The sequence below is a fragment of the Eleutherodactylus coqui genome, chromosome 9 (assembly GCF_035609145.1).
Source record: "Eleutherodactylus coqui strain aEleCoq1 chromosome 9, aEleCoq1.hap1, whole genome shotgun sequence".
NCBI lineage: Eukaryota > Metazoa > Chordata > Amphibia > Anura > Eleutherodactylidae > Eleutherodactylus > Eleutherodactylus coqui.
The window spans coordinates 15,776,118-15,791,186 of NC_089845.1; the positions used below are offsets into that span (position 1 = coordinate 15,776,118).

The window sequence follows — 15,069 nt, forward strand, 5'->3', positions numbered from 1 at the left end:
GGCCTATCGTATGTGCAGTAGCTGCCAATTCTTACGCCGAAGAATCGGAAACGGATACCTCTATGAACCTGCTTGCCCAATTCAGCGGTAACTTTGCTGACCAAGGTCGAAACGAAAACTGTCCTGACAGCCAAACTCACTGCCTCAATGGGAGGTTTTGGCTAGGGATTCAATCGTGCTTTCATGCACGTCTTGAAACAAGGAAAAGCTCCACCATAGGAAGGGTATGTTTTGCCAAACTGGATACTGCTGGGTCGACTACAGGTAAATCCGACCATTTTGTCACCATTTCCTCAGGAAAGGGATACACAAGGCCAAGCACTTAGGCATAATCAAGTGTTTTTTCAGGAATATTCCATTCCCTGGGTAACACATAGCGATTGGGAAAGTTTTTCAGAAAACTCCTTTCTGAAGAAAAAGGTCTCTGAAGACATAATTGGTATCTGATCTGATACCTGCAGGGTATGCGTTACTGGCACTAATAGGCTATCTACCATAGTGGTGAGTTTGGAAGCTTGTTCCTTGTCCAGATTGGAATCAGAGGGAGACTCAGACAGTTCACCCTCTGAGTGACTACTGTGTCTGGGGAAAACTACAGAGCACACTCCAGGAAGCGCTGCAGAAAAGGACGATCAAGGGGACCCGGATGAAGGCCTTGAGCAAGAAGGCCTAAATCTCTTGCTAAGTCCAGCATGTAAGGTGCCCTGCAAAATGGAGTAGTCACTGTCAGACACTTCAACCAGGTGGACTGGACATACTGTCCAACCTGTCGAGTATTTCCATGGATTCCCGAGTAAGGTCTTAAACCAATGACAAGGAGCGTACCCATTCCAGTTCAAAGATCTGAGAGGGCTGAGCAGGAAGGGTGCGATAATAGGATCTACGCAAAGATATACTTGAAAAAGACTTCATGCAGAGTTGAAATGTTGCTGCCCCATTTTTTATGGATTGAATAAAGCCAATATTTTTTGGATCATCGGTGGTGCTGCTCCTCTATGCCATCTTTGAATTATAGGATCTACGGGCACCTGCTACATTGAGCTACAGTTAGAACAGAACAGCTCCAACTTTGCACATGTGAATTTAGTTTTACAGTGAGCGTACGTAAAGTATGTGGCTCTCTAATTGACCCATCTCGAGTCCTACACCCTGGTTTCAGACATGGTGCCAAAACAGCAATTACAGACAGTGATGGTACTGCCAGCACAGAGAAGGACACTGTTACCTTAACCGGAGCAGTTTTATGGCATCCAAGGAGGAAGAAAAGGCGTTCTGGTAGAGGCAAGGGCAAAGGATCCTTTAGCAGCTGGGATATCCCACCCCACCAAACCCTCTGGCTGACCCCTCAAATTATATGAGAAGAGAAGAGTGTAAACAGAACACTGCTGTGGCTCTCTGGTGTTAGCCCTGGGCCAATTCTCACCCCTGCTCGTGCCTAAGAAACAATGGAACAGGGGCTCACGTGCGATCACGGCAATACGCACACTGGGAAATCGTGGGAGTCTTTGAGAGGTAATCATGCTTACCCATCTCAACGGATGGCCCCACAAATCCAGCGTCTACAGACGGCATGCTCCACAGTTCCAGCAGTGCCTTCCCCCAGAGCTTGCCCTTCTTCAGTGAGGAAGAGAACAACACTATGGCGGGCAGGCCACCTTCAAGTTAAAGGGGTTGTCCCGCGGCAGCAAGTGGGGTCATACACTTCTGTATGGCCATAATAATGCACTTTGTAATGTACATTGTGCATTAATTATGAGCCATACAGAAGTTATAAAAAGTTTTTCACTTACCTGCTCCGCTGCTGGCGTCCTCGTCTCCATGGAGCCCGCCTAATTTTCGCCGTCTAAAATGGTCGAATGGCCAAATTAGACGCGCTTGCGCAGTCCGGGTCTTCTGCTTTCTTCAATGGGGCTCCGTGTAGCTCCGTGTAGCTCCGCCCCGTCACGTGCCGATTCCAGCCAATCAGGAGGCTGGAATCGGCAATGGACCGCACAGAAGAGCTGCGGTCCACGGAGGAAGAGGATCCCGGCGGCCATCTTCAGCCGGTAAGTATAGAAGTCACCGGAGCGCGGGGATTAAGGCAAGCTCTGAGCGGTTTTTTTTTTAAGTCCCTGCATCGGGGTTGTCTCGCGCCGAACGTGGGGGGGGGGGGGGTTGAAAAAAAAAAACCCGTTTTGGCGCGGGACAACCCCTTTAATGCTTAAAAGTTGTGCCTCCTTTTCTGCTGAGGTCAGGGCACACAGAAAGGTGGTTAAGGCTTCGGTTCCCCCTCCTCGGTGGAGTAACAGGGAGAGTCCTGCCTCCCTATATTCCCTGGGCCCAAAACGGTATTCAAAGCCAGATGACAAAGAGGTCTCCTACAGACACTAAACCAACTGGTTAGCTTGGTGCTGCAGGAAAATATAGAATCATAGAATGGTAGAGTTGGAAGGGACCTCCAGGGTCATCTGGTGCAACCCCCTGCTCAGTGCAGGATTCACTAAATCATCCCAGACAGATTTGTCCAGCCTTTGTTTGAACACTTCCATTGAAGGAGAACTCCCCACCTCCTGTGGTAACCTGTTCCACTCACTGACCATCCTCATTGTCAAAGTTTTTTCTAATATCTAATCTGTGTCCTCCCTTTCAGTTTAATCTCATTGCTTTTAGTCTTTCCTTGTGCAAATGAGAATAGGGCTGATCCCTCTGCACTGTGACAGTCCTTCAGATATTTGTAGACCGCTATTAAGTCTCATCTCAGCCTTCTTTTTCGAAAGTTAAATATTCCCAGATCCTTTAACCGTTCCTCATAGGACAGGATTTGCAAACCCCTCACCATTTTGGTAACTTCTCTGAAGTTGCTCCAGTTTATGTCTTTAAGGTGGGGTGCCCAGAACTGGACACAGTATTCCAGATGAGGTCTGACTAATGAAGAGTAGATGGGAATAATTAACTCATTTGATCTAGATGCTTCTCTTAATACTTCCCAGAATTGTGTTTGCCTTTTTGGCTGCTGCATCACATTGTTGACCCATGTTCAGTCTATAATCCATTAGTATACCCACATCTTTTTCACATGTGCTGCTGCTTAGTCCAATTCCTTCCATTCTGTATGTGCGATTTTCATTTTTCTTGCCCAGATGTAGGACTTTGCATTGCTCTTTGTTAAATACCATTCTGTTAGTTGTTGCCCACTGTTCAAGCTTTTCTAGATCTTTTTAAATCCTCTCTCTCTGCCCTAGTGTTAGCTATCCCTCCTAGCTTTGTGTCATCTGCAAATTTGATCAGTTTCTTCAGCAATTCCTTCCTTCAGATCATTTATAAAAATGTTGAACACTTGGCCTGGAACAGAGCCTTGGGTTACCCCCACTTGATACATTTATGACATCTCTGAGTATGATCATGCAGCCAGTTGTGAATCCACCTAACAGTTGCCTTGTCAATCCCAAATTTGGTCATTTTTTCCATAAGTATGGTATGAAATACTTGGTTAAATGCTTTACTAAAGTCGATATACTATATGCACCGCATTTTTTTAGTCAATCATTCAAGACTTTCTTCTACTCGGTCCAGGAAATCCTCATCTTCCTTAATACATTTCAATGTAGCTATTCTCTCCTGAAGACTACACACCTTTTCCTCCAGTAAAGACACAAGCTTGCATTTCTGGCAGGTCTGTAAACATATAGTATACGTTGCAGCTCACCAAATGGCTCCTCTTCTTTTCCATGTTAGTTGATGTCTACGTCACTACAATTCTTGACTTTTAGAAGTTTGGAAGATATATAACTGGTAAAATACCACTAAGTGTACACTCTCGGCACGCGGTTTGGCGATGTCCTCCAAGCAGCTAGACCCGGCTAATCCCAGCAATCTTCCCGCTTACTGTGATTCTTTGCTCTTCCCAGAATGCACAGGGAACATGCAAGCTGCAGCTCCAATCTCTATTATTGATAATCTATAAAGTCTGATAAATGTGTGCAGATTTTTCCACACTGTTGCCCTCCATATTTAGTCCAGGGAAGCATGTTCTGCTCAAGAAGACGCCATTGCTCTTGTGAAATGAGCCTTGAGATTTTCTGGAACTGGTCTATCTGACACTCTATAAGCTTCTGTAATGGCTGAGCAGATCCATCTGCCAAGCAAGCTTTTAGACGCCTTCTTGCCTCTATTATTTCCCTGAAACTGCAAAAACAAATTTTCATCTCTTCGCCACTGATCCGTGGAAAAAATATACTGTAATACTACCCTCCTTACATCCAAGCAGTGGTATACGACTGAATAATTATTTCTTGAGATCTGTTGAAAAAGGACACTACCTTGGGAACAAATAAGTGGTCTAACTGAAACACAATTTTTTTACCCGTGTCCCTAAAAAAAGGGAGCTCAGATAGATCAGGCCTGCAACTCGCCCACTCTCTGTGCTGTGGTGATGGCCACCAAGTACGAAGTCTTCCAGGTTAGGAATTTAATAGGAATGTCCTCTATAGGCTCAAAGGAGAACCTGACAATACTAATAACACTAAGTTCAGGTCGCAAGGGGGAATTGAACAGGGTATTTTAGTTTTTAAACGGCTGGCTGCTCTTAAAAATCTTGCAATCCAGCCGACCTCTGAGAGTCTGGCATCCAGCAAAACACTAAGCGCTGCGACCTGCTCCTTAAGGGTGCTGGGTGATCACCCCAAGTCTAATCCATCCTGTAAAAATTCTAGTATTGTGCTCGTATCCAGAGGTGGCTGTAAGCGGTCTCGCTCCGCGCCAGGAGCAGAACCTTTTCCAAACCTTGGAATAAATCTTATTGGTTGTCAGTTTCCTACTAGCCAACAGGGTGTCTACGACGGTGTGAAAACCCCCTCTTTAGGAGGAGAGACATTTCAATAACCAGGCCCTGAGACGTAAAGTTCCCACTCCTTGGTGGCATAAGGGTCCCAGGGTTAGCGGAGAGGGAGAGATATTGGGCCACTCACTGATAGTAGTGCTGATATTGGGTCTCTGATAGTAACTTTTTAGTTGCGAAAAACAGTTTCTCTTGGGCCACAGAGGTACTATCAGAATCAATGCACATATTTCGTACCAGAGCTTTTGCAACACCCTGGGAATTAGAGAAAACGGTGGAAAGGCATAAGCTAGCTCTTGTCTCCAATCCAGAGCATCCAGACCTGACGGCTGATCCTGTGGGTTGAGGAAAAGAACAAAAAACACCTCATTCACTTTCCGATTTTTCCTTGTTGCGAACAGGTCTATTCTGGGAATTTCCCGACGAACAGTCAGCTCTTAGAACACATCCGAAGAGAGGACCCACTCCCCGGGATCCAGCCTCCAGCGGCTCAAAAAGTCTGCTGTTGTATTCTGGACCCCCTTCAGGCGAGTAGATGAAACGGACCGGACACGTTTTTTCTGCCCAATGAAAAATTTTCTGCACCATGTTCTGTAACAGCGCCTGACCTATTCCGCCCTGATGGTGTACGTATGGTACCGCTGTCACATTGTCAGACAGGATTCTGAGGAGTTTTCCCTGGGTCAAGTTTCTGGATGCCTGAAGGGTCTTCCATATCGCTAGGAGTTCCCCAACATTGGAGAATTGTCTCTTCACCTCCCGGGGCCAAGACCCCCTAAAAATAAGTTCCCCCTATCTGGGCACCCCAGCATTATCGGGTCTGGAAACCACTCTACTACTCTTCAGAAGTTAATTTATGATAGGCACCAGAGAAGAAAACCTTTGACGGCGTTCGTCACAATGACCCTTTTGTCTAGGAAATATTGTTGCCTGTCCCATACTGTTAGTAGAAATTTTTTGAGGGTTCTGGAGTGATACTGAGCCCATGCTACCGCTGAAATGCAGGCGGTGAATCTGCCCAGAAGGGACATTACTGTGCTGATGGTACAAGACCTTGCAGATAGAAAATGAGAGATTCGAACAGTAGGTCCTCTCTCCAAGAGGTGGGGAGAAAGGAGCTTTAACGCACTGAATCCAACATGATCCCGAGAAACTTCCTTTTGTTGACCTGGCTCCATGACAGATTTTTTCCTAATTTATCAGCCACCCTAAATGTTGTAGTAGCCGTGTGGTGGCCGCAATGCAAGACAACAGAAGGTCCTTGTTGTCGGCCACTAAAAGGAGGTTGTCTAGATAGGGTACTAATGTAAGTGCCTTTTCTCTTAGCATGGACACGATCACCTTTGCCATCACCTTTGTAAAAACCCAAGGTGCCGAAGAGATCCCGAAAGGGAGGCATCTGTATTGAAAATGCCTCACCCTGCCCTATATTCTCACTGCAAACCTTAGAAATTTTTGGGCCTCGGGGGTCGATGGGCACATGGAAATATGCGTCTTTTAGATCTATAGTGGCTAAAAAGACATTTTCCCTGATTAGTTTAACTGCTAAATTCTACCATTTCCATCCTGAACCTTCTGTATCTTACGTACTTGTTTAGGGGCTTTAGGTTCACGATAAGTCTGGCATCCCCATTTGGCTTCTTCACTATAAAAAGACGTGAATAATGACCCTTCCCCTGTTGATCTGGGGGTACGGGAACAATAGCCTAGAGTTTTAGTAGATTTTATCCCTTGGTGTAAGGGGGTCATCTTGGTGGGTGGGCCCTCAGTAAGCCAGAAAACCTGTGGGGGCTGAGAGGTCCATTCTAACAGTCTTAAGATCTCCACAATCCAGGTGCTTTTGATTAAAACAGCTTATCTTTCCACAAAGGCCAATAGTCTCGCCCCCACTGGAATGGGTGTCATTGTTTACACAACTGAAAATCTGGCTGAGAGGGGTTGAGGAGGAAATTTCTCCCTTTCGGGTAGCTCCAACGCCCCGACTTCTCCTTACCTCTGTAATTATTCTGCTGCCTGGGGCCTCGAAAAAAAGCTTCTAAACTTTTTTATTTACTTTCTCTTCTGGGAATCCTTCTTTTCTATCCGAAGCTTTTTCCAGAATTCTATCTAGATCAGGCCCAAAAAGAAACTGCTCATGAAAAGGCAGAGAACACGGCTTTGCCTTAGAGGTGAACATGGCTCGTGATAAGAGTTGAAACGGGTCCTTCTTTATCTGTGAATATGCACATATTTTAAACAATAAAGCAGGTAGTTTGTCAAACCAGTGCTTCCCCGACTATGGAATTTACTTGTGAAAGAAAGCCAAAGTGAGCGTAACGCTGTATGAGCACTTGCAGACGCACCTGCTGTATGGAACCAGGAGTTAGAAGCCGTCTAAGGTGGGATGAAGTCTTTTTTCTAAACATTCTTTGCCTTAGAAGCTGCATCCCTGGACCATGACTAACCATAACACGCGTCTGTCAGTATTAGATAAGGCCGCGGACCTAGCGGCTAGTTTAACTGTCTTGGCAGCGAAATCGGCCAAAAACCCTGTAGCCATCTTTAGAATAGGTAAAGAGTCCACAATCTGCTCTCTTGGAGTCTTATTCTGGAGGTGAACTTCCAATTGCCCCAGCCAAACATGGAGAGTCCGCACTACATAGATGTCTGCTACCCCAGGCCTAAGAAGACCCACAGCCGCTTCCCAAGTTTTTTCAGGAGACCCTCAGCCTTGCGATCCATATGATCCTTAAGGTGAGTAGCATCCTCAAAAGGGAAGTAAAGTTTATTTAGCCACTTTTGCGACCTGAACGTCGACCTTGGGAATAGTGTCCCAGTCAGAGCAGACATCTTCCGAAAAGGGGTGTCGTCTTTTAATACTCCTATATCGTCTTTTAATACTCCTATATCTACCACCTGAATCGGGCCTTTTTCATTCCTTCCTGATCATTTTGGGGATGTTTTTGTGAACTGGAAAGGTAGGTCTTTGGGACTCTGAAGGATTTAGCATCATGACAAGTGTTTGTGCTCTGGTCTCCCGTGATACTAATGAAGATTCCTCACACCTGCTGTCAGTGCAGAGAGATCACCCCAATTCTAATTTGGATAAGGATAGACCAGAAGCAATGGGATGAAATTGAAAGGGTAGAGACAAATTAGATATTAGAAAAAAAAAACAAAAAAAACCCCACGACTTCATCCTGGATCGATCTGGGTTCTCTAGGCTCCTCTATACTGAGTGTACCCCCTATAGCTCTGATTAGCTCCCCTATATCTTTAGGGCTAAACAAAAAAAAAAAGAAAACATTGTATTCCTCCTAGTCAGAGGATTCCAAAAAGGATTCTTCCAATTCCTCCTCAGAGGATAACACTGAAGCAGACTATGTCCTCGCTATGAGGTCTCCTGCAGGTTCTGGGAATTGGGGGGGGTGGACCGCTCTGAGAAGCCAAAGCCATGCGGACCTCATCCCTCAATAACAATTTAATGTAATTGAAAAGCCCCGCCAATTCATCCTTTACAAACTGGGCAATGCAAATTTTACATAAAATCTTGTCATAATCCTGCAAAAAACTCCTCGGGCAGGAAATGAATTTTTTTTTGTTTTGCCTTAACAGACGCTGCTGCAGATTTATCTGCCTTAAGCAAAAAATAGAAAAAGGCAGTAAATCCCTGTGCACCAAACCATGGCTCTGTGAAGGTGCCACATTGGCTACTTACAAGATCAGCAGTACAAGCATGTACAGGGTTTTCAGGTCCTGGAGCACTCATACATTAGATAGGGAGCGCTGAAGAAGTCTCTTAGGGCAGCATGACACCTTTTCCTGAGCTTGGCACCGCTCTTCTGGCGTTCTCTCGACTCCTTTGTTTGAATGTGCCACCCCTGACTTCCTGCATCGCATGACGTATCATATGACGGTACCCCCTCCCCCCGCGCATATATTTATATTCCACAACACTTCTGCTCGATTCACAACCCAATTGGTTGCTTGGGTTGGCTGATTCACAGCGATTGGTTGTTTGGGTTGAATGGAGCAGAACTGTTGTTGAATATAAACATATGCCAACCCCGCACAGGCCAACAAGCAGCGGGGAGTGCAGAACCGCCGGACGGACCGGAGCACAGGGTGAATGACGGCCTCACACTTAGCTCCACATGGGTGGGCTTCGGCAAGAAGGCAGCAGGCCTGGGAGGGCTGCATGACCGCACAGCCGACCAAAGGCAACGCTCCAAGGAGGGGGGTTTCACATCCCCAGCCCTCCTGTACAGGTGTAGCTTCTTTCCTCCTATTTTCTCCTTGGCAGTCCCTTCCACTGACAGGACAGGAAGAATACTGAGGAGGGTAGGAAGGAGGGGGAGGAGGGGGGGAGGCGCTTTAAACGTCTCAGTACGCCTCCTGTTCTATCAGGGGAAGGTGCTCTCACCTGGTGCAGTTGCGGAGGGGGAAAAAAAAACCAACAACCACACATTCTTGGAACCACTTGGATAAGTAAAAGCATTCTAAAGTTATTACCCCTTAAAGTGACCAATGTCAGATCTGAAAAATGTGTGCAGGGGAAAGGAGTGAAAAAGCCCTGTGAATATTAAGATAGAAAGGCAACACACTTCGCTGTGCAGAACCATGAAGCATCACTATGTGCTCTGGTCTACCCATGATACTAATGAAGATTCCTCACACCTGCTGTCAGCGCAGAGAGATCAGCCCAATTCTAATTTGGATAAGGATAGACCAGAAGCAATGGGATGAAATTGAAAGGGAGGAGACAAATTAGATATTAGAAAAAAAAAATTGACAGGGAGGGTGATCAATGAATGGAACAGGTTACCACAGGAGGTGGTGAGTTCTCCTTCAATGGAAGTGTTCAAACAAAGGCTGGACAAATATCTGTCTGTGATGATTTATTGAATCCTGCACTGAGCCAGGGGTTGGACCCGATGACCACGGAGGTCCCTTACAACTCTAACATTCTATGATTCTACACCAGTGATGCTTTGTGATCCTGCATAGCAGCCCTTATTCTCTACAGTTTCACATCATGAACTATTAGTACACTTTTTATATAAATGCAGTGTAGAACCGCATGCTGAACAATAAGCGTAAAATGAAAACTCCACATGGATAGCAAGTTTTCTCAGTGGTAAAAACCCCGTCTACCGATAGAATACAAATGAGTTTTTTGCCACTTCACCCTTACTCCCCCCAGGTTCAGTACCAAATATCCCATCATGGGCAATGGATGGGTAATTCCATTTTATGTCTGTATTGGGCAATTTGCTTTGCACTGTATAAAAAAAAAAAGAAGAAAATTACAGCTTATTAGGTGGAGCAGTACGTACCTCAATAACGGAAGCCGGTGCTTGTTCCGTCATGTAATGGATAGCATCTTGATCACCTAACCAATCAGAGCCTTTTACTGTGTCGTAGAAGTGCCACCGCCAGTCATCATCTTCCATGTTACCTAAAGCTGCATTTATGCCACCCTAAATATATGAAGGTAAAGAGATCAGAACCTGATATACCCAAATATATCACTTACAATTATAATAAAAAGACCCCTAATTTTATAAATATATATACATATACACACAGAACAGAAGTGCCAAACGACAAAAGAGTGCATAATTGCCAACCCAATATCTACCAAATCCACCAAGAGGCAGAGAGCAGAAAAGGATCAAAAGGTACACCAGGTTGCCAAAAAAAGGAGGGAGCAACAATAATAAGGATGTATAAAATGGATATGTGCAAAAACTATGCAGGGGGTCCCTTTCCAGGAGACCTCCCCAATGGTGATATTCAATGCATAGAGAATAGGTATTCAAACATGGAAAGTCCTTCATCCAAAGGAGTATTCATCCAAGTAAAAAAGAGTTTACAGAAAATGATGAGGGAAATGACAACAAGGGTAAAATACAACGCGTTTCGGGGCTACATGGCCCCTTTTTTACCTGCATGTATGCTTGAAAGGGTGTGTATTTATAGTTGATATACTAAATAAAAGGATTACCAAAGTGGGCGTGTCTGTGTTCGGAATGAAGAAACCCCACCCCTAGTGACATCATGTCTTACATACAGGGAAAAAGGTAACTAACATAATGAAAAATAATACAGTGTGCTACCTTGTGTTAAATGCCTGCACACGAGTTGGCCAGCTGGGGCGGCATGTAATATCCAGTGTGGAGAGGAAACAGCATCAAAAACATAAGATAAGGGGTTCAATTAGGTGATGACGCGAGTGGCACAGCGATGCGTTTCACATTGCATTCCAAAAGCCTGATAATAGAGAAAAGCCTATGGGGCTTTTGGAATGCAAAGTGAAACGCATCACTGCACCGCTCACGTCATCACGCTAATGAACCCCTCCTCCTCTTATGTTTTTGATGCCGTTTCCTCTCCACACTGAATACGGTACCACGGCTCCAATCACATGGAGCATTTAGGATCCATTGGCCGTAGAATGGCTGCGGACCAAGTGGACAGATCCCCAGTGATGTGCATGGAGTGCAGCAAGCACAGAAGCCCCTGCCAAGACAGCAAGCACCAGGCCCATCAGTGGGGGCTGCAGCATTTACATGGCTTGCCAGAGTCTTGTGAAGGCTCCAAGGTATGTGATGGATTCCTTCCCAATAAGGCCCATGCTGGGCTTAAGGTGTCATCAGGCCGTGGAGTCGCCAAGCCAAAAACCTCGTCTTAGATTTAAGTGATACATTTACGGTATTAAAATGGTAAGATCCGGCTTCTCGTCACCATTACAAAGTAATCAGGCTACTTAGAGAACATATTTTTGGAGCAGTTCTAATCTTTCCTATATTCTTATAGAAACTTGCAACATATTTTTATCATATTATATATATATTATTTTATAAGCCAGTCGGAAACAGTACATTTCTTACAACTCCATAGCCCCCAATGTAATACTTCAGTATTGCAGTATAATTGTACAAGTCTCTGTGCCGACGTAATTAACCCTTTCCAATCCACTGTCTGACGTCTAAAGACATGATTTAAGGCTATACATCTCCTATGTTGGAAGACATCCGTCGGGGTTCTCTTACTGTATGTTGCCAGCCTCTCTGCTGTTGGAGCCTATCCAATGTGTCACCTCATGCAGTACTGGCTTTAGCCAGCAGATAGCACCGTTGTATAACAGCAGAAAAAGAGCAAGTCCCCTAGGAAAACCAGGATACAAATTGGATTGGAAAGGGTTAAAATAAAGTTAAACAGTGCGTCTCTCACCTGCTCCCACAGCTCCGGCTCTGATGTGCCGGCTGCTGCCCGGATGGTGTATGAGCAGAGCAGAGGTGGCGCACCAGGAGTGACATTTCTGTGCGGGCCTCTGCGAGACCTGCACAGAAATAGAACATGCCGAAATTTGCTTTCCGCATGTATTTTCACACGGACAAATCCCGGCGGTCTGCATAGGATCGCGTTTTGTAATGTGGAAATTCTGCGGGAATTTCCGCCTGTGTGCAGGGGGCCATATTAAAATTTATTCCTCAAGTTAAACACAGCCAGGAAACAAAGCACAAAAAAAATGTCTCCTATCAGCAGAAAAGTAAGAGCTAGGGGTGTCAGAATATGGTGACTGAAATTATTTAAGCAAAACTAAATTAATTTGGTTCAGCCGAGATCCTACTGACCCACTGAATAAAGTTAACATGTCAATTTTACCGCAACACACACCAGAAGAACTCGCGGGGATGAGCAGGGGGTAGCAGAGGAGATAGATCTTTCACTCTCCTCCCCGCTCCCCCTCGCTGCCCGACCCCCGTGGCCCTCCCGAATCTTCAGGGACGAGCCAGCAGGTACTCGAAAAAGGCGATGCTCTCTCGAGTATATCGCCTTACCGAGTATGCTTGCTCATTTCTAACGTTATTATATAGCTCGTCCCACAGAAAAGAAGCTCTCATACCGCTGTATCAATGAAAAAGCAATCACCATTGAGATATATTGGGCTTTACCTGTTAGTCGTCACCATACATGAGCATTCCCTGTTTATCTTTAACCCCTTCCCACTCCAGGGCGCAAGTTTACGTCCAGGCAGTGGGGTACTTCCTGCAACAGGGCGTAAACTTACGTCCTGGGGATAGCGCGAGATCATTTTTGATCTCGCGGTATCCCGCAGCAGGAGCCGGCTGTCAGTCATAGCCGGCCTCCCGCTGCAACAGCGGGGGTGCATCAGAGATGCAACCCCCGGTTAACCCCTTCCCTGTAGATCGCGGCATGGGTGGGGTTCACAGAGGGAGCGCGCTCCCTCTGAAGTTGCGTCGGGCTCTTGCGATATAATTGCAGAGAGCCCGGCCTGTTGCCAGTGCCTGAGATCACTGTATAAGCAATAAGGCATGGCATGAGGGGGGGGGGGGGGGGGGTGTCGCCATTACTGTTGTGGCCACTACAGGTGTCGCTTTTACTGCTGTGGCCACTATGGGCGGGGCTGATATTACTGCTGCGGCCACTATGGCTGGCACTGTTACTACTACAACTACTATGGGCGTCGACGTTAGGGCTTGTTCGCACAGGAGTAAGCATATTTCGGTCATGCAAATACGCTGCATACGCATCCAAGAATTGCTTACACCCATTTTTTTAGCTGCACCAGGATTTTTCTGTGTACAAAAAAGGTCGCATGCAAAAAAGAATGCAGACCGGCTCATCGAAATGGTGTGCACACACACAGTAAATATTCAGGTTTCTGCATATTTGTGTTCAACCATTCACTTCAATGGCCAATTGCGGTGGGTTATGCGCTCCAAAATAGGTCATGTTGTGTATTTTTTCATGCAATCACACATCATGTGAATATATACACGGATGTAAACAAAGCCATTGAAATCAATCGGTTGTATTCACGGCATATTGTGTGCGTAATAGGCTGCATAAATACTCTGTAATTGTATAGAAAGGGCTTGTTCACATCAATCGGCCCCTTGAAGGCGACCAGTAGGCTGATGTGGCCTGGGTGAATATAAGCGTTTACCAATCCTGCAGAGTTGGGGACTACTAACCCCCTGCTACTACTCCTGTGCGGGTTGTGGAGTAGTGAACAGCTTGTGCCATGAACTACGACAGCTGCGGCGGTACACTGACAGCACACGGACTTCTAGGCAAGAGTGTTGCATACTTGGTATTATTAAAAGCCAGGAGGAAAAGCTGAAAGAAATACCTGCTCATTAGATGGTTAAACTTTTTACACAGCCCGTATTTAAAGGGGTTTTCCAGGGAAATACTATTGATGGGTCATCAATAGTTGATCGGCCAGGGTCTGTCGCTCATGACCAAGAATGATCAGCTGAACGGGTGCATGCTGTCAGCACTGTAAATACACAAAGGTCGGAGCGGAAGCCTCCGTGCCGACCTCTGTGTAGTGTCCAGCTCTTATAACTGCAGGCACGGCTCTAACTGAAATCAATGGGAGCCGAGTCTGCATTTACTAGCGCTGGCCACTACACGGAGGCTTCCACTCCAAACTCTGTGTTTGAAGTGGAAGTCTCCATGCCGATCTCTCATGCAGTGGCCGCCCCTGTAACTGTAGGCACCACTGTCACTGAAATTAATGCAGTTACAAGGACCAGTCACTACACAGAGGTTGGCATGCAGGCTTCCACTCCAACCTCTGTCTATTTGCAGCGCTGACAGCATGCGCCCGCTTAGCTGATCAGTCGGGGACCCAAGCGACGGACCCTGGCTGATCAACTATTGATGACCTATCCTAAGGATAGGTCATCAATACTATTTCCCTGGGAAACTCCTTTAACCCCTTGAGTGGCACGCCCGGAAATTTTCCGGGACGAGCTCCACTGCTCATAGCCATATAGCCCGGAAGATTTCCGGGCTATGTATCACTATGGGAGCTGCAGAGCACAGTGCCACAAGCTGTGACAGTGTGCTCTGCCTGCACTGTCCCACAGAGAACAAAGCAAGGGCTTTGAAAAACCAGAAGATATTGCCGATCTGCCGGCAATCTCCTGCTTTGTTTACAGGTTGCCATAGAGACCATCGGCTTGTCAGAAGCCAGCCGATGGTCTCTGTGGCAGGGAGAGCTTGGTGCTTGGCTGTGAGAGGACAGCTAGGTACTAGCTCTTACAGCAGAGATCAGAGAAAACCTCCGATCTCTGCTGTGTTAACCCTTTACATGCGGCAGTCTATGTGACTGCCGCATGTAAAGGGCTGTCACTGCAGCATGTAAAGGGCTGTCACCATCGGACCCCCGGAATGTGATCAGGGGGTCCTGATGGGTCCCTGTGGAAGTCCCCTAAAGGGACAAAAAAAATAAA

At 46.2% G+C, this 15,069-nt stretch overlaps 1 protein-coding gene across 2 annotated transcripts in view; it reads right to left on the reverse strand.

Annotated features, from left to right (window-relative positions):
- Positions 1-15,069, reverse strand: part of LOC136578939 (succinate dehydrogenase [ubiquinone] flavoprotein subunit, mitochondrial) — a 124,660-nt gene that overhangs the window by 102,827 nt on the left and 6,764 nt on the right. The window contains exons 1-2 of one of the 2 annotated variants that reach the window (XM_066579149.1): positions 10,744-10,781; positions 10,132-10,275 (exon numbers count right to left, since the gene is read on the reverse strand). In XM_066579149.1, coding sequence (XP_066435246.1) covers positions 10,132-10,275; positions 10,744-10,749 — 150 coding nt within the window. In that variant the 5' untranslated portion in view covers positions 10,750-10,781. Of the gene's footprint in view, positions 1-10,131; positions 10,276-10,743; positions 10,782-15,069 lie in introns of those variants that run through there. The other variant, XM_066579148.1, reaches the window with a different exon arrangement.